Source organism: Phaeodactylum tricornutum, chromosome 4 (assembly GCF_000150955.2).
Source record: "Phaeodactylum tricornutum CCAP 1055/1 chromosome 4, whole genome shotgun sequence".
NCBI lineage: Eukaryota > Bacillariophyta > Bacillariophyceae > Surirellales > Neidiaceae > Phaeodactylum > Phaeodactylum tricornutum.
Genome location: NC_011672.1, coordinates 1334097 through 1360148, shown reverse-complemented (window position 1 = coordinate 1360148; position 26052 = coordinate 1334097). Strand labels below are relative to the sequence as shown.

Genomic DNA, 26052 nt, shown 5'->3' with positions numbered 1-26052 from the left:
ATCGGGCTCTGTGTCAACCGGGGTATTGGGCTCTGTGTCGACCAAGGTATTGGGCTCTATGTCAGCCGGGGTTTCAACCATTTCGGCTACCGGGGCTTCGACACTTTCTTCCATCAAGTTTCCGGCTTCCATGTCTGCTTCTGCTGCCTGCAAAGCCTCTGCTGCTAATTCCTCAATTAAGGACATTCCTTCATCTTCTGGCGGTACAAATGCCTTTACACTCCGAATGTTCAGTGTTTTTTCCTTGAACAAACTCTCTCCAAAATCATAAACTTATCAAAGTAGAGGTACGCCCGGTTGTAATGGATACAGGGGTGGTCGTGACGTCTAGAACCGTTCCAACAAGCCGCTTGGAGTGCTTGTTGACGCCATATCTCCGTGCGCACTCGCTCAGATGCACAACATGACAAGCCTTTGCCGTCACCTTCCCTCCAATTCTAAGTCTAAGATCCCTCACTGGCATGTCTGACAATGCACCAAGCCTAATTTACATGACTCAAACCAAGTATCGGAGATGTAATGGCCATTTCATTGACGTCCAGACAAGCCATTTTACCCGCCAAAAAATTTTAAAAAAAATCGATGAACTTTCCGTTGACGGTCATTTCTCTGTCACTTTTTGATATTAAAGCTTGCTACTTTACCCCAAGCCGTTTTAGAGCATGCTGAAGACAACGGTAGTGGTAACTTTCTTTAATAATGATTTCTTTGTTTATTACCATAGGTCTGAAAAGTGTCCTCACCTGAGGACTGGTCCTCAGGTGAGCACAGAAGTAGAATAGACACTAGTAAAGCCGTATTGGGCGGCGTCTGTGCTTAACAAAGGTGACGCCTTTGCAGTGATACCAGGATGTATGGCAGCAGTAGCTCTAATTGCGGTAGTGGGAGAAAGACTCCATATGGTCAGTGCTGGTCTGACATGGATTTAGGATGAATTTGTTAGGTGGAAAAGTAAACTTATCGATGATCCAAGAGAATTACTTAAACAAGAGACAAACCATGTTGAAGATCCCAGAGCCATTACTTACCAAAAAGACAAAATGTGTTGAAGATCCCTGTGCATTTACCTACGCAAAAGACACAAACGAAGCTGAAGATCCCAGTGCAATTACTTACGCAAAAGACATGGCATGTTGAAGATCCCGGTGCAATTACTTAGAAATAGTTTTTGGATAAATTTTATACAGCCAGGTATACCCCTGCTTCTCTGGGATCTTCTTGCCCTTAGGGTTCTCCCTCCCCTTAGGCTCTTTTGTAGTGACACCAATATGGGTGGCTGATGGGTATTGTTTTCTAAGAGACCGGAAGAAATGGGGAAAGTGAGTGCACAACCCAACAACATGTTTGTTGAGGGAAGTCGAAAGAGCAATGCTTACCCGATGGCTTCGACAACGTCAGTATGTCCGAGATCCAGAGTGAAGTTAGCATCTTGAATAGACGCCATTGGTACAGTCTGCTGAAGAAAGTCTCCCGTGCGTCTTTTTCCCAGGCACTGAAACCTAATATCAAGGGCTGATTAGAACAGCAATGGAGACAGTAAAATGCTCACTTACAGTGTATTTCCCCACTGAGCATCGGTTTCCCCGGAAGCAGGAATGTAGACGTCCTCAAAAATGTTTCCAAGATGGTACCTTAGCATGGCTATCCAGCGAGCATCAAGTCGAACAATCTGGGCTCTTTCAAAGGTTGATACTCCTTTCGCAAAAGCATCGCGAGCCTCCTGGAGTTTCATGGTGCCCCCAGTAGCTAAACACGCTTCCGTACAGGGAATTGTCGTGATAAGTCCAGTTGGGCCTCCTCCGACGACAAGAACGGATTGCGGCGGTACTCGCACAACCTTGGTCTTACCAAAGTTGATCAACTCCGAAGTCTTCTCCTCGCAAAGGAACGGCGTGTACCGAGCGGCGGATTGGTTGTATGTATAGTAAGTTTTCCGCCACCGGAATTTAGGCCCGAGGCATGAGATGAGCTACTTTCAAAGAAATCATTTTATCGTTGCCTGACTCGACATTTATCCACAGCGGGCTTCAAAGCCTGCAATCTACGCATGATTGGGCCTAATACCTGAGCATCCCACGCGTTGCGTCCCCGTAAACTCGACAGCAAAAGGAGGACCCGGGGCATGTGAAAGCGTAGTGTTTCGAAGGGATCCAACTGTTCCATGCGCTGGTGGGCAAAATTACCCCACTCTTGAGACAGCATGTTGTACCAGTGCTTGGCGAGCTGTCGGAGGGCGTGGACGACGTAATTGACCTATGATAACGCGCGAGACGTTCCTGTTGATAAAAGCGACGCTAAGGACATCGGCAACTTCGGCAGGGTCGCCTCTGTCCAGTGCCTCAATGACTTGCGAGGTCAAGTAGGCCTCAAGGCCCATCTGAAAGGGAAGTTGAAGACCCCAATCAACCATTTTCTCACCAAAACATCCGGCTAAGACAGCCGGATTAGCCCAGGCCCTTGCCTAACTTCATTCTCGCCACTTCTCGACTACCGCAACAAACTAGCTCGCTTCGACGTTGCTACAAACAACACCCCACGGGTAGGACTGTTCTTCGACGACACGAAAGCCCGACAAAGTTTCTCAAACAGCCTTTCCAAGGGCGGAAAAATAGCCCCAATCAACCATTTTCGTTCCAAAAAAATCCCGGTCCAGAGAACCGATCAGCCCAGGCCCTTGCCTAACTTCATTCTCGCCACTTCTCGACTACCGCAACAAACTAGCTCGCTTCGACGTTGCTACAAACAACACCCCACGGGTAGGACTGTTCTTCGACGACACGAAAGCCCGACAAAGTTTCTCAAACAGCCTTTCCAAGGGCGGAAAATTAGCCCCAATCAACCAATTTCGTTCCAAAAAAATCCCGGTCCAGAGAACCAATCAGCCCAGACCCTTGCCTAACTTCATTCTCGCCACTTCTCAACTACCGCAACAAACTAGCTCGCTTCGACGTTGCTACGAGAATTCGCAGAAAAAAGCTAGACGACGGCACTCTGATTGCACCTTTGATCTTTCCTTTCAAATGAATGAACAGATACTACTAGGGTGCATAATCAATGTGAACATGACATTTAGTGTTGGTCGCAATAGCTGAAAGTCGCTGGTATTCCTTGCAGAAAGATCTCCTTTGCTGCAACCATTCGGCACCAGTTGACATGATGCAAGTGAAAATGAGACGTTTTTTCAAACCAGCAAGCAGGTCGGTTTAAACTCGGACTGGGAAGATTCCCCTCATTCCGGATCCTAAGTATCAAGAGGAAGGATATGAAATAGTCATTCAAAAATTACATAGAATTCATAAAGAAATACTTAGCGATTTTTTTTAAAGGCTGAAAATATTTAACCAATTTCTGCTTTTCATACTTGACAAGCTATCTTGCGGCTTGTGGTAGGGGAATTGGACAGGAATATGCAAAATGAGATCCACTGACTACAGATAGATCCGCTTAACTTTGTTGATCCTATTACTGTTATTGGCACTTTGCAAGAATTTGGATGTTTCCTGACTGTTAGTTGTTCAAGGCAATTGAGGCAAATGGATGAGCACTTGTCAGAATCAACAGTCAAAATGATGTGGTGGTTGTGACAAAGCGAAGGTCTGCTGCGTTGAAGATTGGAAGCAGAAAAGATTCGTCGAGCGCACTGCTCTTGGTTCACGATATTGACGTCATCAAATGTGCCCCTTTGCCCCACACTCAAGAAGTTCCTGTTCTCCGGGTTAACCAAGAGGGTTTACTAATGTTGTTGGACACTGAACCCAGAGGAATTACTTACAACATCGGACAGTGAACTGGGAGGGAATACTTATATGTCGCACTGTGAACTCAGAGGGTTAACTTATGAGGAGTTTTTTGATAGATTTTACACATCATTGTAGGAAAGTACTACTCTGGGTTCTCCCTCCCCTTAGGGTTAACCAAGAGGGTTTACTTATGTTGTTGGACACTGAACCCAGAGGAATTACTTACAACATCGGACAGTGAACTGGGAGGGAATACTTATATGTCGCACTGTGAACTCAGAGGGAATATTTATATGTCGCACTGTGAACTCAGAGGGTTAACTTATGAGGAGTTTTTAGATAGATTTTATACATCATTGTAGGAAAGTAGTACTCTGGGTTCTCCCGCCCCTTAGAGTAATTACTTAGGCGTAGTTTTTGGATAAATTCTACACAGTATTGTATGATTATACTACTCTGGGATCTCCCTCCCCTCAGGGATTACTTAGACATCCCAGAGGGAAACCCTGCTATCCCAGAGGAATTACTTAGGAAGAGTTTTTGGATAAATTATATTAAGCGATGTATATAGTTTCTACTCTGGGATACCCCTCCCCTTAGGGAATAGTGCATTAGCTCCTTTTTACGTCTTGTACGTACCTGACCCTAACCCTGACCCTAACCTTAGGCACGATTCTAGAGTAGCCCGTTGTCATTCCAGGTTCTAGTTTTTTTATACACCCTAATCTCTACCCCTTAGGAAATGTTTTGGGACCCTGGCTGCTTACCGTCAGAATAGATTGATGGCTGCCTTGATGAAACCCGGATCGACAATTTCGTCTTTCGTTTATGTGAAATTTGTCGAATCGCATATCGACATATCGCTTATGCCCTTAAGACATTTCAAATGTAATACAGCCATCGTACTGTTTGGTACTGATGAGTGTCGACAAACATTTTCACAAAGAGTGCCGATTTCAATTTCTAAAAGAATATACAGCATAAGATTTGTGCTCTATTTTGATAATTACTTTTGATTTCACTTGTGTAGAATCAAATTGATTTCGATACTCGCATCTGCTTTGGTCAGGGTCACAAGACTCGCTTGTTCCAATCAATTTTGGCAAGAACGAATAGTCCAAGTTCACTCATTCTCAAGCACGTCCGCGACGATGACCCGCCGACTCAGCAATGGCGTTGTGCTCTTCATGGTCCTGGTTCCGTTTTCATCTCATGGAGAGGAGGCTAATTTCGACTATTACATAGACATGCCATTCGCTCAAATGGCCGATGCCGTTCACGCAAAAATGATGAGAACACAACAAATCGACCGTTATATACGGGTTGGCAACGCTTTAGACGACATCGTGCGTAAGAAATCTGGAGCTATCAGTGCCTCTTCTGGGGATCATTCTCACAGACTACTTAAGAGTAGCAAGAGCAGCAAGAGTGGCCAAACGAGGATTGGAAATGTCTTCTACAGAAAAGGAGGGTACCCAAGCTCCTCCACAAAAAGCCAAAAACGCTCTAAGAGTTCCAAGAGCGGCAAAGGAAAGCCTAAACGCAGCAAGAGCTCAAAGAAAAGTGGGAAATCGTTTTATTCAGGCGGTGGATTCTTTGTACCGTCATCACCGCAAAGTCCAGTTCTACCGGTAAACTCACCGGTACCGGCACCACGGCACCACCGTCAGTATCGAGCAATCCCACCGGTGAGCCAACACGTTCCATTAGCACTGAGTTTCCAACGGCGTTGCAAGAAGTGGAAGTGCCAACCTTCACCCCCACTGAAGCATTCCTTCCGTTTGAATCTTTAGCGGAGCTGGTGGAGGCCGTTGACGAATACGTCGACGACCGAAGCCCCGAGTCAAACGTTGCACGCATACGAGGATTTCCCATCAATGCCTGGGACGTCAGTCAGTTATCGGATTTTAGATTTTTGTTTAGTCCTAGTTCGGAACGTTCCTCTTCGTTGGGCGACTTCAACGAAGATTTGGATCAATGGGACATGTCTAACGCAGTATCGCTTGATTCAATGTTTCTGAATGCAATGTATGTACAATATCGAGGAAAGAGATACCGTTTGCTCCGGTAGTCCTAGCCCTTTAGGACTTTTCCCGCTTCCACTGACTCTGTATTTGTTTTCGCCTCATAGCGCTTTTAACGGAGATATTTCCACATGGGATACCCGAAACGTGCAAAGCGCTACATTTCTATTTTCCGGGGCTGTATCCTTTCGTGGGGACTTGAGTTCATGGGACACGTCTAGTTTTCAGAGCGCGTTTGGAATGTTTCGCGATGCGTCTGCATTTGATTCTGACATTGGTGGATGGGATGTATCGAATGTACGTGACATGGATGACATGTTTTTGAATGCTGCATCTTTCAATCAAGATATTTCATCCTGGGACGTGTCTGGCGTAGTCGACGCAGCGGGTTTTACAGATACATTTGCCGGAGCAGCCTCTTTTGATCAAAATCTATGTGCCTGGGGAGATTTGATCCAAGGTGATAGTCGTCAGGTTGAGCGAATGTTCATCAACACAGGCTGCGCCTCAGCGTCAGATCCTGACCTGGAGTTTTTTCCCAAAGGCCCATTCTGCTCCTTCTGTGGTTGAAGCAGGCATGACTTTGGTCTGACTGTGAAAATCATGTTGACAACTGAAGCTTTGCAAGTTATCCATGCTTCGAAGGTCGAAGAAATATAGTACATGCCTTTCTTTGACCTCGGTTGCTGCCTATACAACCATCCACGCTTTTATATAATTCACGATTGGAATCGAACGTTCCAGCCATACCTTAGGACCGTTGTTATTGAATAAAACTCGAGGGCCATGATAGCTAGTCACTGAGTTAGCCGTACCGCATATGAACAAAGCGGTTTTTTTTGTTGTTGCTTTCCTTTGAAACCGACAGGTATCCTCTCGTGAGGCTGTACCAAATTGACAGAAAACAAGGAAACGTCACCAATGTGACATATGGTCTCACAATCAAGAAGATGCATTTTGAATTGTGACATTATGACATTGATAAGAAAACAAACAATCCATGCGACATGTCGGAATGACTATCTCAACACATCAATCTCAAAAGCGGGGACGGCCTCCTCTCCACCGTTAGTTGGAGCTGCCGTAGAGCCGTGTAGTCTCTGTCGATGGACGCATGCATCTATTAACCTTCAACTTCCTACTTCTTTCCCATACAATGCGCTCTCCTTATGCCTTGGTCTCTTGGAGTCGCCGAAAATATGCGTGCAGAGTAACCTCTGCTTCGAATAATTTTCTCGCCGCTCCCACTTCCGTTGTGTCGTCAACTAATCAGAAAACCCGCGTTGTCCGCCCCACCTTTTCCTCGACGGCTCGTGCTTTCTCGCAAGGTTTTGCGGGTATGAACATTCCCTCTTCGATCGACTTACCGACTCCGCCAATAGGACAAAATGTAGAGGCCGCTATCCAAGCTCTCTTACGAGCCGATGCCGTTTGCTTCGATGTGGATTCGACTGTGATTGACGAAGAAGGGATTGATGTTTTGGCGGAGCATTTAGGAAAGGGACAGCAAGTGTCGGAGCTTACTCTAGCGGCCATGGAAGGAGGCATGAAGTTTCAAGAGGCTCTAGCGGCTCGGCTAAACTTGTTGGAACCGAGCCAGCAAGCCATTATGGAATGTCTCGAGGCTCATCCGCTTAAATTAACTTCAGGAATGGCTGATCTCGTACAGGTCCTGGCAGATCAAGGCAAACATGTTTATCTGGTTTCTGGCGGCTTCCGAATTATGATCGAACCCGTTGCCGACGTTTTGGGTATCAACCCTCGGAATATTTATGCCAATACCATCTTGTTTGACGATGCTGGGAAGTACGCTGGTTTCGATACAAACGAGCCCACGTCTGCTGACATGGGTAAACCCAAGGCATTGGAAATCATTAAAAAACTTGGAAATTATGAAACAATGATCATGATTGGGGATGGCGCAACGGATGCCCAGGCCAAGCCTCCTGCCAACGCATTTATCGGATTTGGAGGTGTTGCAGTGCGTGAAAAAGTCAAGAAAGTAGCCGATTGGTTCGTCACAGATTTTAGCGATCTATTGCAAGTGTTGCAGTACAATGAGAAATAGTTCTTTGGTTAAATTGACTTGTCATGTTGGCGATGACAAGGCAACTGTCGGTTTTTGCCATTAAGGACCCCTGTTTGCCCAATGTATCTCTTCAACAACATCCGCAATGAACAAATGAAAGTTTGCGCTGCTTTTTTATACTATTTTAGAACCGAAATTGATCTATAGCAACAGAAAAAACGGAGCAATTGTGTCGCAGAAAAATCTGTCGGCCGTCTATTACATGTTAGACGAGGCGTTTGCCTCGGTGCGCCATCCTCACCGTCAGTTTTCCAAACCCTACCGGAACCCAGCAGGTCTATGACAAGAGGGTCATTTTCCCCAATATGACCGCCTGTTTTCCACAAAGCCTTCTCAGTGAAGTCTTCTCAGTCGGTCTCCTCGATCTATTGAAGGGTACGGCATTTCTATGTCGCTGACAGCAACGCATTTGACTAGTTGCTCACTGTCAAGTGAGCATCAAAATTCATTCGGCAGTCATAAAGATTGTGTTGCCTATGATTCGTCGACGTCCCACCACAAACGATGCCAATAGCTACAAGGCAGACGACGACAAGTTGGGAAAGCAATTGCTGTTCACCACATCGTCTCAGCAACACTCTACCCAAACGCCCAAACCGATGGTATCCAATCTGGTCGTATGTATCATTGTAATCGTATTTGTAGGTGCTGGTGTCGTACAGAACCGTTATCAGGAATCGCACAACGACTTTCATTCGGGTTCAGGAACAGATAAAACTGTTGCACAATCTTCGCAACGAAGGAAAACAAGCTTTCTCCAACAGAGCTTGTTGACACCCGAAGAAGACGAAAGGCTCCAAACGGATGAACGCGGCAATCGCTATCATCTTGTCTTCTCAACGGACTGTAGTCCTTATCAACACTGGCAGAGCTTTCTGGTTTACTACACTGCACTGAAAGTGCGTCAGCCTGGACAGGTTACTCGGATCGCCAGTGGTTGCGATCCAGAGCAGGCCAAAGCTATGCAACGTTGGTTCGACCAGGACGTGCAATTTATGTCAAAGAGGTATCATCTGCAAATGACACCACACTTTTCGGGTGTCAAGAACGAAGCTGGCGAAACCGTCGCCGATTACAAGTTTTTCAATAAGCCTTTTGGGTTTTTGTACTGGTTAGAGCACTCACCGCAGCTCCACTACAGCGCAAGCCATTCCGAATTTCCGAAAGATTTTCAGAACGATATCGTTATTTTGATCGATCCTGATATGGGCTTGTTGAGACCGATAACAGCTGACTTTTCTGACGAACGTGAAACCGTCGTTTCACCCCGTCGTCGCGAACATGGAGTCCTGGCCACAAACGTCGGTCCGGGTCATCCATTTGCACAGGTCTATGGCTTTGGGACTCAGTGGGCCCGCCTGGATCTAGAAAAAATTGCTGGGGCTGGAAGTCAAGCAAGGAATATATCCAAAGAGGATGGGCAGCTCTTTTATCCAGTCGGTCCACCGTACATTGGCACCATATCTGATATGCATAGGATTGCTTTGAAATGGACAGCTTTCGTCCCTCGTGTGTATGAGCAATACCCACACTTATTGGCCGAAATGTTTGCATTTTGCATCGCTGCCGCGGATGAAGAATTGCCTTTTCAGTTAATCGATTCCTTGATGATATCCAAGACGGATGCGTCCGGCGAAGGTTGGCCGTTGGTCGACAGGATTCCTCCAGATGAAGTTTGTGACTTTGCTTCGGATCTGGATCCTTCCAAATACGCAGTGCCTTCGGTGGTGCACTTGTGTCAGCGGTACTGGCTGGGCAAGGATTGGTTTTTTAGCAAAAGGAAGATTCCTTCCGATATATACGATTGTGAAACGCCCCTTTTTGAGGAGCCTCCTTCTGACTTGGGTGTCCTGTACGACTACAAATGGGCCTGGAACGGGCGAAAACAAATGGTTACGCCAACAGAAGCCAACCGGGAGGCGTTTCTTCTTTGTTTCTTGTTTCGACTACTCAACGATGCCGCTACCTTCTACAAGCAAAACACTTGTCCACCGGATTCGATCAATCTCGAAAAATCGCGCAATCTTGTAGCCTACTTGAAAGCAAAAAGCAGGCACACCGAGACAAAATGATCGATTGATGGTGCTGAATAGTACGACTTTGAGTTTCGATTGTAGTCCCTTTACTGTGAATTCATGGCTCGAGTGCTTTCAACCTTTCCAGCAGAACTTGCATAACAAGGAGAACATAAAAGATATGAAATAGTGCTTCCAATAGTATCTATACACAAAACTTTTTTCAAAATTGTCTAGCTGGTTGCATCGGTAATTTGAAGTTGCCTCAACTTGATAGCAAAATCCAGCAACTATAGAAATTCAGTCTCTCCATACTTTTCCCGAAAGCGCATGGATTCTTTGTGGCACTGCTCAGCTAGATTAGCTTGATGCGTCCATGTGTACATATGTCTTCGTCGCTGCAAAGTACCGTACGCGGCCTGTACGTCGAAATCGGATCCTGCGCCCTTCTGCAAACTGAAGATTTGCCGTAAAGCAATGGCGGCGTCAGTATAGTTCCGACGCAGTACATGCAATTGTGCAATTTTTTGCAATGTCGGGATCAGCGAAAAACCGACGGCGAGGAAAATTTCACCAGCTTTTTCGTGGTACTGTATGCTTATCTGGTAGTCCCCTAACAAAGCGTGCACATGCCCTAATTTATCAAACGCTTTGGCGACGGTCGCATGCCGGGGACCGTTGACACTTCTACGAATCTCGAGAGAACGCTCCAAAAATGAAGACGCTAGTTGGTAATGACCTTGCAAGGACTGACAGAGTCCAAGCTGGTGATAGACGTTGGCGATGGCATCAGTATTTGCTAGTTTGCCTTCAGATCCGCAATCCACTTTGTAGTTCCGCAAGGCCTTATGTGAGGCGACGATGGCGAGGTCAAGACTACCGAGACTGCCGTAGACGGTGCCAAGGTTGGCATATGCTGCACCGTAGTGACTGCCAGGGTCACAGACAAGGGCGTTTCGGTAACTGAATACAGCGTCATGTCGAGCCCCCTGACGAAAATGAACGTTGCCGATTCGGTTCCACAAAGAACCAATTGAAGGATGAGTTTTGCCTATGTAGTTCTGCCGTCGTTGCAAGGCTCCTTTGAGCTCGGAGACGTTCTCAGGATAGTCGAATTTCGGTGAGGACCGATTATGATGCCGAGGGGCTGAGCCCGTCGTCGATTTGAGAACAATCGTCCCAGTAGTGTTTCGACTGCTGATGCTTCGTAAGAGTTTTGCAGTGACTTCGATACGCGAGCCCGCATTACTCTCTTGGCTGTTTACCGAGAGCGTTCGCGATCGCGACGGCAAGTATATGTCCGTCACCGTCCGTGTTGACGTTATTGCTGTCACTTTGGAGGCTCGCTTGGTCTCTGGAGAAAGAGGGGGAGAATCTGCAACCGGCTGAAATTTCAAGGGAGACATTCTAGCTAGTGGATCCAGTTGCTTTGTGGGTTGTGTTCGTGTCACGTCAACAGGTTAACTGCAAGGAATGAATTTTTGGAATCGAATCGTGATGCGGGGAGCAAACATCAAGCAGCATTCTATGATGGCCAACGACAAATGTTTTGGTATTGAAAAGAGAAAGTGCAAAAATTGTGGAAGGAAGAGCTCGAGCTCTCGGCTCACTTTGTGAGTTTGGCCGTGCTCACATCAACAAAAACTCGAGTAACTGTTCTTTCACAAAATAATTAGACGAGTACATAAAAAAAGTGTCGCTATCCAAGAGCAGTCCTCTTTCACCTAAAATCGGTAGGGATGACATCAGCACTTACGTTAGAAACGATTCTTGGCGCACAGTGTGCAGACCGAATCGAAAAGTATGCTACCCCTATTTGTTGGTATGCTCCAACGGGAACGCTTTTCGGCCAAGACAGACGCCGACGATGACGGGTGACAACAGCACAGCAACCACACTACCGTTTTCTCATTTGATCAACAAAGTCTCTCCGAATAAGGAGTCTTCTACTCATTTTGGCCGAGTTACATCCTAACCTATTCGTGTAACGATGGTTTTGCCGGCATCGCAAATTTCATCTCATTTGCGGGGAAACTCGCTGCGTTTCAACAATTTGCTGGTTGTCATTAAGCAGACCGCATTTGAAGAATATTCACAAGTGCGTATTTTTACTTCGCGTTTCCAACCATCGTCTACGCAAACAACGCTTTGGTACTAACATCTGTTGCTTCCTTTATAATCGTCAGTTGAAGCTCAGAGGACAAGCGCCAAAGGCACTCCGATGGAAGCGTCTCGAAAGTCGCTATAAGGCACACAAGCAATGTGTCTCGCACCTGCTTGCAATTCTTCGTCAACACCAAGTCAACTTTTCCTGCGTGAATCGTGTCGAACTGGATCGACAGCATTTAGCTGATGTTGATTTGGTGGTGGCAGTTGGAGGCGATGGTACCGTGTTGAGCTCCGCACACTTTCTTGATCACGGAACGATTCCTCTCCTCGGCATCAACTCGGATCCTAATGTCAAACCCGAAGATATCAAAGTCGTTCACAAGAAATCTGACGAACGGCGTTCTCACGGTGCACTATGTATGTGCACTGCACTCGATATGGAAGATGGACTTGCCCAGGTTTTATACGGCGGAGGATATTTGCAGGCGCGGACTCGAATCCGATGCAAGGTAAAATCGACTTTTTCCGAAACTCGTCTCGTCCCAGCTTTGAACGATCTCTTGATTGCCAACCCGTCACCTGCAGCCGTGTCCCGATTTCGCTTGGGTTGGATGAATCTTGTACCAGAAGGTGCTCCGACATTGTCGGAAACGTATGGGACCATTACCCGCTTTAGCGGGAAAACCTACGATGTCAAGAATTCTCTCAATGTTTGGAGTTCGGGCATGTGGCTGAGTACGTCGACGGGATCGACCGCCGCAATGGCGGCAGCTGGTGGACAACCAATGCCCCTCGCTTCGGAAGATATTCAGTACTTGATTCGTGAGCATATGATTGAAGGAGGCAATGTCGATGGCCACGACCTCGACAACGGAATGATCAGAACGGAAGAAAAAATGCATGTGCGATGGAATTCACAGAAGGGACGAATCTTCATTGACGGCTCACATCTGATGCACAATTTGGAACTAGGAGACGAGATTCTTATTGATGGTAGGGCACCCCCGCTCAAACTCTTTGCCCGGGAGCCTACATCGATTCCGGAGTCGCCTCACATATCGGAAAAGACATTTAGACCGGAGTGCGACTGACATACGTGATTTCGAGCGCATAAGGACGGACTAACGTTAGCCTTGTATGCAAAATTTGCAAATATTCGACATGAATCGGGACCGAATATTTTAAATTTGCGGCTTCACGTTTTTCTGGAATGTGACGTTGCAATATGGTTGCTTTGTGCGTTGATGGATTGTACCGTAAGCCGAGCAAGCCGAACGGTAGTTCCGTCCGTATCAATATTCACAATTTGCTGTGCTTCTAGGCTAGGTAGATTAAGTGAAGCAAAACTGATTTCTCTCGTCTTTGATTGCTGCCAAAAGAGCTATACCCACGGCATCCATCCTACATACAGTTGAACCAAGTTTTCGCTACTCGTTGCTTCGGCAATCATTTTGTGCACTTGCCCTTCGACAGACAAAGGTAACATTTGGGTTATTTTGTCGTCTTCCTGATCGATGAACCCATCTGTCCTTCGGATTTTTTTCGCGTTTGGATTTCCTAAATTGTAGATGCCCTGCAAACGCTCATCAATCACGTTAATTGATCGCTTCATTTCCATTACGGGACGTTCCTGTGTCGGTGTCGCGTCGTTGCGTTGATGTGATCGGTATCTTTTCCAATCAATCACGGGATCCTTGACAAACGGCTCCAAGACGGACAGTAGTGTATCGCGATTGTCGCGAAGGGTAGTCATGGCTGATTTTAATCCACTCCGAAAGACGCCATCCACCCCGGTCGGCCCGAAGGCGTCCACCATATTTGCAGTTAAACGGAACGGAACAACTTCTGGGCGAGGCAACAGTAGGCCTTTGTCAAAAATGCTGATTCAGTTGAAGAAGATGATGAGGCTGTCGGCAACTTAATGAGAAAGTACGAAACTGCCTTGATCAACGTACCAATCGAAGTCCACATGGACACATTCCCCGTTCAATGCATCGACCAGAATGTTCTCTGAATGTCGATCTCCGAGACCAATCACGTGCCCGACAGCCGACCAAGCAGCAGCACTCAATGTAAATCTGATTCGAGCTTCGTACCAGGAATGCGGATCCAAGTACGTTTGTACAAACCACCAATAGAGTAAAGGAGGGTATTGTCTGAGACAGAGTTCTTCAAACAAAGTAGCGGCTTTCCGTAGGTTTCCGTCTGAGAAATACATTGCTTGGCATTTCTTCTCAAAATTTCCTCGCAAAACTGGATCGTTCATTGCAACTAGGCGGGATCCACGTCGCCGAGAAGAGAACGCGTTTGCCTGTGGATTGTACGCTACCGATACGAGACTTCGAAGTGAAGACGTATTGGGCACCCATTCCAGCAGACCTGTGTCTTCTGATAAGCAAGTGACAGCAAAGGTTCTTAGTCCGTGCCGTCTATTGTGCGTAGTATGTCCTTTTGAGTCCCTCGAATTCGCCATTAGCCGGTTGATAACATTATTTAGCTCCTGAACACGTGCGTCCTTGCGAAGGTCACCTTTTGCCTCCTGTTTGACAAGAAAATGAATCTCACCAATGTCGGGTAGATTTTGATCCGTTCCATTACTTGCACATGCTGAGGACAGCCTAGAGTCAGCTGCAACAACATAGGCTTTCAATTTCTTGGGACGGGCCTTCGAGCTCATCACAGAAACGCGCTGTGAGAACAATCTCATGCGTGGAACTTGTCTAGGAAACGGATCGCTCATAAATGCGCTCTCAGATGAGTCCAGTGAAGCTGACAACGCTGCTTGAACGGGAGGAATAAATTCAGTTAGATCTACTTCGCCTTTCCAGGGCTTGACATTTATTGATTGAGTGGATAGATCCGAGTTCTTGTACTTTGCAAGTTCTTGGAAAAATTTGAAGAGACCCTTTGACGCCATCAAGACTCTGTAGTGGGTTTGATTTGAAGCTTTCACTAGCGTCTTCTCGGCATCCTGAAATATGCTATCTCCTACTTTTCTCCTTTCTAAAGCTTTTGAGTGTCGCAACCAAGCGAGCGGCCACATGGCTTGTTTCGGGAACTTTGTAAGAACCCGTTTCAAAATACCTCGAACGACGGATGCTGTGTCAGAATCTACATGAACTATACGCGATACCAGCTGAGGAAGAGCAGTATAGAAGGCTTGCGCAGGAATCTTTTTAAAATGATTACCCATAAACACATTGGCTTCCTCCTGATTCTGCTTCAAGTTGCCTGTACGGAACGGAGCGTAAAGTTAGACAAGAGAACGAGTCGCACATCTATCGCATTAACTTACCTTGCACTTCCCGGTCCTCGATACTACTTTGTATAGACGTAAAATCGAACCAAAGGGAGAGCAATCGTGGTAATGCATTGTAGACATGTATCGAATTGAGACACAATGTCTGTGTATAGTGCTCCATTATTCGTAGAACATTTCGCTGGCAAGCTTCGTCGGCTCCAATCGTTCGACTCCGTAAGTCATCCTCATCTAACCCCGGCAGTTGACCTGTTTGTCTTCTTTGCAACGCTGAAATTCGAGATTTTAGAACAGAATCGAGGTACTTGGCGTATAGAAAGTGGGCTAAATAATTGCGTATGAGAAAAAAAGCCTTCAAAAGCGAGCTGAATGGACATAGTGGAACGTACCCTTTTCAAAGGAAGGTGCAATCCGATGTATCGTTCGAAATCGGTACATTATTTCTGCGCCTGCTTTTAATCCACCATCCATCATCCATCTCGTCGATTGCAGCGCACATTCAACAAAAAAGTCAACGAGTCGTTTCTCTTGTAGGCCATTTGCATCAAACCTTCCGTTGTTTAGCAGCTTCCCCGAGGGTTGCAGCATCTGAGACGCTCTGCGGATGACTTCCGTTTGTAGCTGGTCGCTCTTGGTATCGAACAGGTCTCCCACATCCGCGGGCTCGAGTATTCGTAAGGCCAGGTTGGTCTCTCCCATGTCACGCTTGAGCTTAGCGACTTCCAGTATCAGAGAACTGCGCAAAGAGCCGAAATCAGAGATATTGGCGACTGCAGCCTCGGCCTGGGCAAATGAATTATTCGCAATGTTGAAAATGCCTTCTTTCCGTGCTCTTTTGCCGACGCTGACAAAAAGAGAACCTTCAAGACCGGCGTCTCCAGCCAGTCTCCCCAGGGCTAATCTCGCGTTTACTACTGATGTTGCACCAGACTGAGATACATAGGCTAGCCTTCTTTCCCATTGCCCCCATCCTGACTCTTCGGTAAGCTCATTCAAAATCGAAGAACTGTCTCCCTTACAAATAATCTCTTTTGCATCGTCAACTTCACGAAGAATGTGGAGCTTGACAACGAGGTCATAGGCTCTTGTATAGCTCTCCCTTGCTGCGCTTGCAAGCTCTTCCATTACAACTGATCGGGCGCTGTCTAGGTCAACCGAAACACTCTTCAAATTTTTTTTGTGCAGACCAAGCATAACATTTCCCAAAGCAACTTCGTACGTCCTTTTGCTATTAGTACCTTGATTCTTTTCCGTCGCTAAAAGATTCGACAAAGTATCCCACCTTCCCATTCGCCAGGCTGCTTCTACCGCGAATGGAATCGTTTTGGACCCCAGCTGATGGCTATCGTAGCGCTTGTCAGAAAGTTCTCTTTTCATGAACCCGCTTACCTGGTTTAAGACACTGTCAACACTGCAAGTAAGAACGCGAACGAAAAGCGAACGAAAAGCGAACGAAAAATCATAAAGTCATCCTACCTTTCGAATTGTCCCAGCTTAAGAAGGCAACGCAATGTGCCACAGTGAAGAACTTGATTGTCACGAATGGCCGGGGCAAGCTGGTGTGCGCATTCGAAATCTTGCAGAGCCCCTTCCCAATCAGCAGCTGCTTCTTTCAACCTTATACTATCCTTCACTCTAGTATCCGCAGAAGCAATAATATCTCTCTCTTGGCTCAAAGCCGACATAGTTTCGTAGTCTTTTAGCGCGGCTAAGACATCTTTCATCAGCTCTAGGTCCACCGCCGGGCAGGTGCCCGCCGCCGTTGCCTCGTACCGTGAGGAGCCTCTGCTCCCCGCCTCAAACACCTTGCTCGCCGACGCGGCACGAGATGACATTTCAAGTAGCTGTAGAGATCTTGCGTACATTCCAACGTGAGACGCTGCCCTTGCTTGAACAGAAAGGGGGAGTGCCTCGAGAAAGTACTCTATGGCAGGCATGGAATCGTCAAGTTGCCAATTGTCTCCAGCTAAAGCTGCCTTCATCGGTTCGCTTACTGAGCTGGCCCTGTGAGAAGACTTCCGGTGCCTCTTTTCAGTTTCTTGCTCAAACCAGTACTTGAACGTGTCGATGACCATAAAAAGGGCGCTAACTACCCTTTGCCGATCGCCAATATTCATCAGCAGTTTGCGTTCGTCGATTGTCAGGGCTTCGTGGAACTCCCTTAGAACAGTTTCCTTATCCTCACCACTACCGAAGCATATGCGGTCGAGCACGAGCAGCGGTAAGAGGAACTCGGAAACTGGTAGACCGGCTTTTGTCCGTATAGCTGTTCGGCAAGCAAAAAAAAGCGCGCTCCACTGCGTATTCTCGTTTTGGTTCGATCGATGAACCATAAATCGACACCAATTTGAGATCCACGAATAATACGAGTCCGCTCTAGAAAAAAAGGGGGGTTGTCTGGTGCTGTAGCCTTCAACCTGAATGGATGTGAGAATGAGAAATGGACAGGAAAAGCATGCACCCGTTCGCCACTTACCTCTTGAAATTCAGAAGACCAGAACGGCTCCACCGTATCAAGAACCTTAGCCTCTGATAGTTTCGATTTTAGCCAGTCTGACATGTCTCCTTTACTCATCACATTTCGTTCGACGTTTACAGTCTCGTTTGTAGTGTGCGGAGCATGCTGATTGAGTAAAACAAGAAGCTGTTGTATCGCATATACAACTTTGTGTTGTTCTGATGCAGACGAAGCGGCCTTAAGGGCGAAAACAAGATCTTTAGTCACAAGATGCAGCTGATACCGAGCTGGTCTAGACTGCCAAGGTGCCTGTTCAAGTCTCCAGGCACCTGTGTACACCGAGTCGTTCGAAGCAGGCTTTGTCTCGGCTATGTAGTGCTCCCCTATAGCGCCAACTTCTCCGAAACAAGTCGCTAGCAAAATTTTTGTGTCGTGATCCGTTTCCCGGGAACATCTTGACAGTAGCAAATCAATCATCTCAGTAATTGCTCCTCTGGACGAACCTGGTAAAATATACGCCATCGCTGAGAATCTGAAAGACGCTTTCTGACAAAAGCTCACTCCTCTTACCTTTCGTGCAAGAATAGGCAACCGTGATGTATCTCTTCATGGAAGAAAAACTTTCGTTTTCCAGTAGGCGATGGAACAACTCTCGGTTGGCTTTAAGAAGGGACGTTAAATGCTCAAGAACTACACGGCGTATACTAGCGTTTTCGTTCCCAAGTAGGGAGCAAATCATTTCCAGTCGCTGCCGAAGTGCCAGCTGGCGACGAGAATTACACGCAGTACTTGCGCTGTCCACACTACCCGATCCAATATCGCTTGTTAAGCTTCCACGCCATTGACCATCTTGCTGCGGACTTTGGACAGAAACCACATGAAGATTGTCAAAGTCCACCCCAAGCCCTTTAAGAGCTACACGTACCGAGTCCAGTGCTGCGCACGGAGGGAGGAATGGAATCTTTCGAAAGAAAGGCGCCAAGTGCTTCCCAAGCTCACCCGTAGTAAATTCTTCTAGCATACCGACGGCGGCATTCAAGGATCCCTGGGCAATCTTCTGTTCCGCACCGTCCACGAGAAAGGATGGAAAAAGGGAGGACGACAAAATAGGAATGAGCGATACAACCACTGTAGTTAAGTTTTGGCCAAGAAACATTGGATTGCTCTCGGCTATCCGTTTCGTGAATAAAGACAGGACATGCACTGCGAGAAAGTGAAGCTCCAGCGTTCCTTTGCGCTCCTTTTTGTCCATCGCAGGTTCAAGCCGTTGGGTCATTGCAGCGTTTACGCTGGTCAGTATTTGAGGAAAATATTGTGCTGCGTCGGAAGCTTGCAGGTTCTCTAGCATAAAGGTTAAACAATGCATGGCATGGACGCGTTCGTTGATTGAGCGAAATCCCCACCGATGTTGTACAGCATTCACCAGAAGGTACATAAAATGTGAAGTGACCCAGTAGATAGCGGCGGTCGCTTCACGATGATATCCGGCCGAGTCACGAAAATTCAACGTGGTGGAAATTTGGCTTTCGTTAGAAACAATGAGCGACGGCGCTCCGCTCCGCTCCTGGCTCCTGGCGATAGCAGCGGTACGAAGGACACGTCCTGCTGCGCTTCTCAATTCGGAATCTTTGGTCAATTCGCAAATAAGTCCTTTCAAAATCAACTGTTCACGAGAAGACAAGAGCTTCTTCAGGGTAATTGTGTTTTGGAGGGCAGTTTTGATAAAGAAGACCAGTTCGGCCTTCCCTGCTTTAAAAAAAATCAACGGCAGAGTCCTCTCGATAAGAAATGAAGTCAAACACATGTTTCGCGCATGATCGCCGAGGTTTCGTGCCCATTGTCTAGTCCTTGTACTTTTAGAAGCGAAAGAAAACATATCCTCAATTACTGAATCACGGTGGAATCTTGGGAGGACGCCAATGGAACCATTTCGCATTGTAATCTTTTCAAATTTCCTTTTTCGAGCTTGAATAAATATCCTAAAACCGGCAACGAGGCGCAAAGCGTCGTAGTTCATCTCGGCTACGAATTGAGATATAATGGTTGGTAGGATCGATTCAAGTATACCTCCTGTCCGTGTCACTTCGAGAGCTCCGTCTTCTCGATCACGGTTCAAGAGGTTCTCAAAAAAGGTCTCCAGCAAAAAGTATTGGAATTCAATCATTTTCGGTGGTATGCCTTCAAATCCCTGTTTGGGCAAACGACCGCAATATTCCGTACTTACGACAAGCACATCTCGAACAATAGAGGGGATAAGGGCACCGAACCACTCGTTTGGAACAAGTGTTCCAACTGGACCTCGCTTCCTGAAGCAAGCCATCTCGCCGTAAGAAAGCCCCTTCGTAATCCCCTGAGGTCGTCTCGATACCGATGACCACAACCGAACGATACGCATGAAAGAGTATTCGTAAATGAATCGGCCGGCAATGCTTTTAGAGTCTACGTGGTCGCAAATTGACAGAAGCGTACGTAGAGCCAACTTTTGGGAGCACCGCAAGCCATGTAATGCAGAGGCGCCTGCGTTGCTAACTCGTGGCTCTTGCGACGTGGTTGCTGAACATGAAAATGTGGATTGTGGGGAATAGCAGAATTCGTGGAGGACTTCGTCAATCATCTTAAAAAGACGATCCGACACAGCCACTATAGTCGTTCGACATTGCACATCAGAATCCAGCATAGCCTCGAGGCCTATGGTTTGAGATTCGTTGCCTGATGCGAAAGCCACGAGTATTTTACCCAAGGATTTACCGCTGAAAAGTGTTCCAATCTCCCGCGAAACATAATTTCGAATGAAAGCACTTCGATCCGCAAATGCGGATTCGACCATCCATCTTACGTATCCATAGAACTCCGAATCTTCGATTGATCTTCGATTGGTAAGCAACGTATCGAGTTCATCACGAGACGCGTTGAGAAAAAGCCATGCAACCGTCTGCCAAAGGAGGAGCCGAGGAGCAGACTTAGTTTGTTTGCAGTCGATTTGGCGGATTGTTTCAATGCTGAGGCGAACGAGTGGAACATCGTCACCTCCAGCAGCAACCACACCACCTATATATTTCCAGCGCAAACAGGCGATACGTCGTATTTGGGAATGTGAGCTATAGGTAGACTGTATGTCGAGAGCGATTGGTACGGCGCCTGGGGGGCATTCAAAATACTGTACAGAGATGGGCTCTGGTACCGGAGCGGTTCTAATCACGTCGCAATGAGCTTCGGCTCCTATGTACATCGCTTCGTCATCCGAAAGCAGCAAACAATCTGATAAATCCAAGCCGATATTGACAAAGGCCTTAAAAGAACCATTCAACGACGCTGGAAGAGAGCGCCGGGAGATAAGAATATTCAATTGGGTACTGCAACGAAAGAAGAGTTCACCAATTCTTCGATCGTATTTGTCGCTCGCACGACTTTTTGAAAAAAAATGCCTTCCTGCGAGCCCAGCAGTTTCGATGAAAGTCGCCAGAAGCCGCAAAGCTCTTCCGTTTGGTTCATCTTTATCGAAAGCTTGGAAGTGGGAAGGTCTTTGGGCCAATAACGAAGCCAGTATAACAATTCCTTGCAAAGCTGGTGCAAGCATAATTTCCATAATACTGCTGGCGTCTAGTTGAGCTGTCTCTTTCGAGTAATGGATGTGTTCGTGAGTCTGGAGCAACCTAGCCAGTCTGCTCACACAATGAGTTGCAGAGCATAAGACACGACTTAGCTCTTCCAGTACTGAACAAGAATCAGAGGCTTTGACACTATGCCTGGAGCAGACAGTCATTTGTTCAATGCGACGGATTTTACCCAACGATTTCTCAAGATGAATTCGTGATCGTGCTCTAAGGCTTTCAATCGAAGACGGTTTTCTTTTTGTTCCAGCAGCAGCAGCAGTAAGCTCTTCCCCTCCACAGTGTTGGTCCTCTGAAATGGAAAAGCTGGGCAGTCTTAATGATTCAAAATCTGTCGTGGCTACTTTAGACAAACTCTTCAAAAGACTCCAATCTATCAGATTTTCGTACGCAACGTCTCCGAAAGCCAGTAGCTGCAATACGACACCGACAGCAGAATTGCCCAATTCAGGATCAACGATCAGAGAAAATATATTGGCAACAGACTCCCTTGACATTACGAATCCGTATAGAGAACTCTCTGCCTCCAAGACTTCTTGAAAAGCCTGTTTCAAGGCGTCTAGTAAAACCAAACTGAATGATGAGGCTGTAACGTTGACATCCGAGGGACAAATCCAATGCATACAGTCTAAAAGAGTCGGGAGAAGCTCAAAAAAGAGAGCACGTTGTGCATGCTTCGCAGAAACTGAACCGTGGACGCGTGGAGGGGGAAACACCAACAAACGAAACGACTTGGCGAGTTGTTGCGAGAGCTGAACTGCACTTGAACCATTGAATGTCGTCTTTGAGTCTCCAAAGAGAACCCGACAATGCTCCAGCATTGCTGCTGCGAGCAAAAGCCCGATTTCCAGCAATTGTGCCACACTATCGGCACCGCGGCGCTTCATGTCCTGTATCAAACGAAACACAACCATGATGGCCGCAGTTTTCGAACGACTATTGAATACTATAGCTCTCGGCTCACAGGAGGTCGATGGTTCGAGAAGTCGGCGCAGTTGACAAAGTAAAAGAAAGAATAGTTCTGGATCTCTCCAGACACTCGCAAAATGAATGTCCGCGTGTCTAGACGGAGAGTCGGCTTGGTTCATCACAGAATCAGTGTTGACACGAGCATGCTTTCGGAACGACACATAGCGGTGCAGTATACCCCACACGGCCGCTTGCAATATCGTCACCATTTCACGATTTCGCACGGGAACACTGTATTCCGTATCATTTGGTAGTCCTGAATGATGCACGGTCTCCGCCAATAGGATCAAGAAAACCTGCTGTTGATCTTTCCCACTCAACTCGCCACGGTCCCAAGAAGCCGCCAAGTCAGAAAGATCAGCACCCATATCAATCAAATCTTGTTGCACCAAATCATGCCAACGCTCGTCGGAAATTGAGCTCAGCAAGTGCGCAATCGTGAGCTGGATCTTGTCCGCAACCGGAGCACTCTCCGCAACAAGCACCATGTTCGCAATGATCGGTTTGGAAACCAGGTGTTGGAATAGGAAATTGACGCGCGGAAAAACTACCAAAGAACGAACACGCAGATGAGGAAGGCGAACTTTTAGTAATCGTACCGTGACTTCCGCAATTTACAAGTAAAGGCGCACGAGACGTACTTTCGGTTCCACTTCGTTTACCAAAATCCAAAAGATGTGGCGCGTGGGGGCAGAAGACTCCTTGCAGAACGTTGCGATAAAAATCGCACATATTCGCAACATCGAGGATAGTCGTGTGCTTCGACGGCGCGTAGGACTTTTCTGCTTTGGGAATGAGCTGTCGAATTGTTCGAATCGCGGCTTGACAAGGAGTGGGAACAGCATCCAAGTCTTCCTGAAAGGCTTCCGTGCCGTGTGAATGCAACGAAGCTTGATGTTGATTGCAGGCACCCGCGAGCTTTTGTAGAAACTCTGAATCACCTTGTTGTCCGGCGCCTCCTTTCCGGCGTGCAGTTGGTGTGGTCTGCAACGACGAGGGATGTGTGGACCTCGGCCCCGGACTCATGATAGTTGGACTCTGTCCAAACAATTGTGTGTGAATTGTAACCGCCACAGGTGCAAGAAGGGCCGTACAGGGAACCGAGGGACTTCCTGGCTTCCAACGTCTATATCCGTCTCTATCGTCGATCAGATAACGGTACCACATTCGTGAGTGTCGTGACGGTCGAAGGACTGCGGTATTCCTATCGCACGCGCCAGCCAGCTTCCCGCCATCCCAGTATCGAATGAGATTGGTGAGCACACCCTCCGGTCACACAGGGAAGCATTTGGTGAAACACGTTTTCCCGCTTGTGACGTAGATCGTTTCTAATTCCTTACAGTTAAATTATTCATTTCCCAAAAAATCAATTACACAAGCCTAAATATTATTTCGATAATGTCAGTAGATCCATCGGTATTGCTACGTTTACGTTATATTTACTATTAGCTTTGTATGAGACTCCCGACATACCAGTCTGTTCCCGGTAGTTCCCGATTCGGTAATGCCAACAAAACGAACGCGACCGTTTTGAATTCTAAAACCATCCGCGCCGTGGCTTGGCTTCCAATTTGACCACACGAGACCGCCAGCGCCACGAAAGGGGTCTCGTCAAAGCGAGTACGGCTGCTACCAGCACCAGGCTTTCGATGACGACGATGGACCATTCGGGATCGTCACGAATGTACCGAACAGCATGAACGAAAGGCTGGGGTGCGTCGCTCAGTTTGCAATAGGTCAGCAAAGTGTCGGCAACCACACGAATGCCATTGACAAGTTTGTCTTGTACGCGATATCTCCAGCCGTACAAATCTATATTGTGCAACTCAACAAACTTGGGTGCGAAGCGGTCAAATATCTGACGTTTGCAAAGCAAACAGAACGATTCCCAAGCGTGCTCTGCACAATCCCACAAAAGCATTAGGTGTTCTCGCAGTGTGTGCACAAATGGACGCAATTCCAAAACAATGTACCGGAGCAAGAAGCGGTCGTATACGTGTTGCTTGCAGAAGGATCGGAATAAATCCCAGGCCTCTCCTATGCGAGCCGTCAAAGGCGACAGCTTTTCCCGAATAGTATCCATATACGGAATAAAATTGAACACAATATGGTGCGGTAAGACGCGGTCCAATACATGTTGGCAAAGCGATCGAAAATAACCCCATGTCTGCTGGGCGCGATTCCCCAAAGGCGCCAGACTTTCCGCCACCTTGGGCACAACAAGACGAAATTCCGCACAAGCCCTACTCCACAAGATGGGAATTTCGACCCACAGCTCCCGCCCCAAGTTTGCTAGTAAGCCCAACATTGGCCATGCATGTACTTGCAGTCGTTGCCAAAAGTATTGCAGCTGTTCTAGAACCGGTGACACGTATTGCACGTAGGATGGCTCAAAATACCGCCAAAGGTGCTCGTATGGAATTTGTATAACATGTGTCGCAATGCGAACCCGAGTCCAAGCATTCTGCTTCCACCGATGGCGATCTCGGAGTTTTTCGTTAGATTCAAACAACTCTCGTCGCACTTCAAACAGCGTCCTTTTCACTTGACGCAGTTGCAATTTTGCTGTAGCTAATTCCACTGATAGACTATCGCTGCGTTCTCGCAATTCTGTGGTGCGCGTCCAGTAGCGTGACTGGATTGCTGCTATCTTCTCATTGGCTGCCTGTTTTGTAGACGCCTCCACGAAATCCAATTCAGTTACAGCTTCCGCTAGCTGGATTGTCAAAGAATCCGCTAAATCTTTGCTTGTTTGCAAATGTTGCGCGGCTCGCTCACTGTCAGCTTTGGTGTTATTGAGTTGCCTGTGCAGATCTGCCACTTCCGTCTTCAATGCATTCTTTTCTTGCAGCAGCTGCTGGATGCGTTCCTGTACGTGCTCCAACTCTAGCGTTATTTGGGAGGCGTCGACTTGGGCCGCAACTGCGTTAGATTCTTCCCATTGTGCTGTAAGCTTGTCGTTCAAGAATTCCATCTTCTGCATCTTGCTACGAAATGACATTGACGAATTTTCGAGTTCATGTTGCTCGACTTTCGCTTGTTCGAGCTGACTTTCGAGTTCCTGCACACGTTTGGTCTCGTTCGCTAATGCTAACTCCAAAGTCTGTTTTTCCACCAACATTGTTGGGGAACAATGTTCCTGAACACCTTTCACAGAAGAATCCGAAACGTTTAATCCGCCCAATGTAGATGGGATCTGAGCGCGTTCCATTTCTAGTATCTGGACGTTTGCCTCCCAACGAGATACCGAAGCTTGTAGAGTCTCCCGTTCTTGTTCGACCGAAACCAGACGAGCATTTGCCTGCTTCAATGTCTCCGTGAGAGTACCACTCTGATCCTTTAGTTCACTATAGGAAGTCAGTAGTTTTTCCAGACGCGTTTCCAAGCTCTGGATCGTTTTCGATGCTTGACGAGCAGCGGCAACTCTAGATCCTTGTACGGCTTGAGCGATACGGTCTTCCGTGTCGGCGTTGGTCGCTTCCGAGTGTTCCAACAGTGTTTTCAGGCTTTGTATGGTAGTAAGAAGGTCCCGATTCTGCGAGACTGCTTGATCTCGCTCAAGTTGGGCGACTTGGAGCTTCTTCGCTAGCAGCGACTTCTCGTCTTCCCAGACCCGCTGACGGCGTTCGAGATCGCTTTCGAATGCCGGTGGTTCCCCAACAAGATTGTGCGCGCTTTTCATTCCTTGGTTGTCATAATTTTCACCAGGAGACGTATGACTCGTCATCGTCGTCGGTAGGGATTCCACGGCAGCAGCCGTGGCAACGCCGACGAACAT

At 47.2% G+C, this 26052-nt stretch overlaps 8 protein-coding genes across 8 annotated transcripts; 4 read left to right on the top strand and 4 right to left on the bottom strand.

The window, feature by feature from the left end:
* Positions 1–1372: 1372 nt before the first annotated feature.
* On the bottom strand, positions 1373–2613 carry PHATRDRAFT_44711 (predicted protein; the record flags this gene model as incomplete). The annotated part of the gene is given in 4 exon segments (XM_002178375.1): positions 1373–1499; positions 1554–1969; positions 2005–2253; positions 2273–2613. 4 exon segments carry the CDS (start codon positions 2408–2410, stop codon positions 1373–1375), a joined length of 930 nt encoding a protein of 309 aa, XP_002178411.1. The 5' UTR covers positions 2411–2613.
* Positions 2614–5189: 2576 nt separating this feature from the next.
* Positions 5190–6334, top strand: PHATRDRAFT_34199 (predicted protein; the record flags this gene model as incomplete). The annotated part of the gene is made up of 3 exons (XM_002178651.1): positions 5190–5357; positions 5434–5768; positions 5872–6334. 3 exons carry the CDS (start codon positions 5190–5192, stop codon positions 6332–6334), a joined length of 966 nt encoding a protein of 321 aa, XP_002178687.1.
* A 769-nt stretch (positions 6335–7103) lies between these two features.
* Positions 7104–7912, top strand: PSP (phosphoserine phosphatase; the record flags this gene model as incomplete). Its single annotated transcript, XM_002178650.1, has 1 exon — positions 7104–7912. The coding sequence occupies one exon, from the start codon at positions 7104–7106 to the stop codon at positions 7830–7832; it is 729 nt and encodes a 242-aa protein (XP_002178686.1). The 3' UTR covers positions 7833–7912.
* Positions 7913–8251: 339 nt separating this feature from the next.
* On the top strand, positions 8252–10064 carry PHATRDRAFT_44709 (predicted protein). The gene has a single exon (XM_002178649.1). The coding sequence runs from the start codon at positions 8330–8332 to the stop codon at positions 9923–9925; it is 1596 nt and encodes a 531-aa protein (XP_002178685.1). The 5' UTR covers positions 8252–8329; the 3' UTR covers positions 9926–10064.
* A 94-nt stretch (positions 10065–10158) lies between these two features.
* On the bottom strand, positions 10159–11274 carry PHATRDRAFT_34196 (predicted protein; the record flags this gene model as incomplete). The annotated part of the gene is made up of 1 exon (XM_002178374.1): positions 10159–11274. One exon carries the CDS (start codon positions 11272–11274, stop codon positions 10159–10161), a length of 1116 nt encoding a protein of 371 aa, XP_002178410.1.
* An 825-nt stretch (positions 11275–12099) lies between these two features.
* PHATRDRAFT_4074 (predicted protein) lies at positions 12100–12996 on the top strand (the record flags this gene model as incomplete). The annotated part of the gene is made up of 2 exons (XM_002178648.1): positions 12100–12597; positions 12676–12996. Coding segments are annotated over 2 exons (819 nt in total), but the record flags the coding sequence as incomplete, so codon positions are not given.
* Positions 12997–13277: 281 nt separating this feature from the next.
* PHATRDRAFT_44708 (predicted protein) lies at positions 13278–16222 on the bottom strand. Its single transcript, XM_002178373.1, has 4 exons — positions 15626–16222; positions 15273–15560; positions 13933–15208; positions 13278–13857 (listed from the first exon to the last, which is right to left on the bottom strand). Exons 1-4 carry the CDS (start codon positions 15933–15935, stop codon positions 13359–13361), a joined length of 2373 nt encoding a protein of 790 aa, XP_002178409.1. The 5' UTR covers positions 15936–16222; the 3' UTR covers positions 13278–13358.
* A 7589-nt stretch (positions 16223–23811) lies between these two features.
* Positions 23812–26052, bottom strand: PHATRDRAFT_34192 (predicted protein; the record flags this gene model as incomplete). Its single annotated transcript, XM_002178372.1, has 1 exon — positions 23812–26052. The coding sequence occupies one exon, from the start codon at positions 26050–26052 to the stop codon at positions 23812–23814; it is 2241 nt and encodes a 746-aa protein (XP_002178408.1).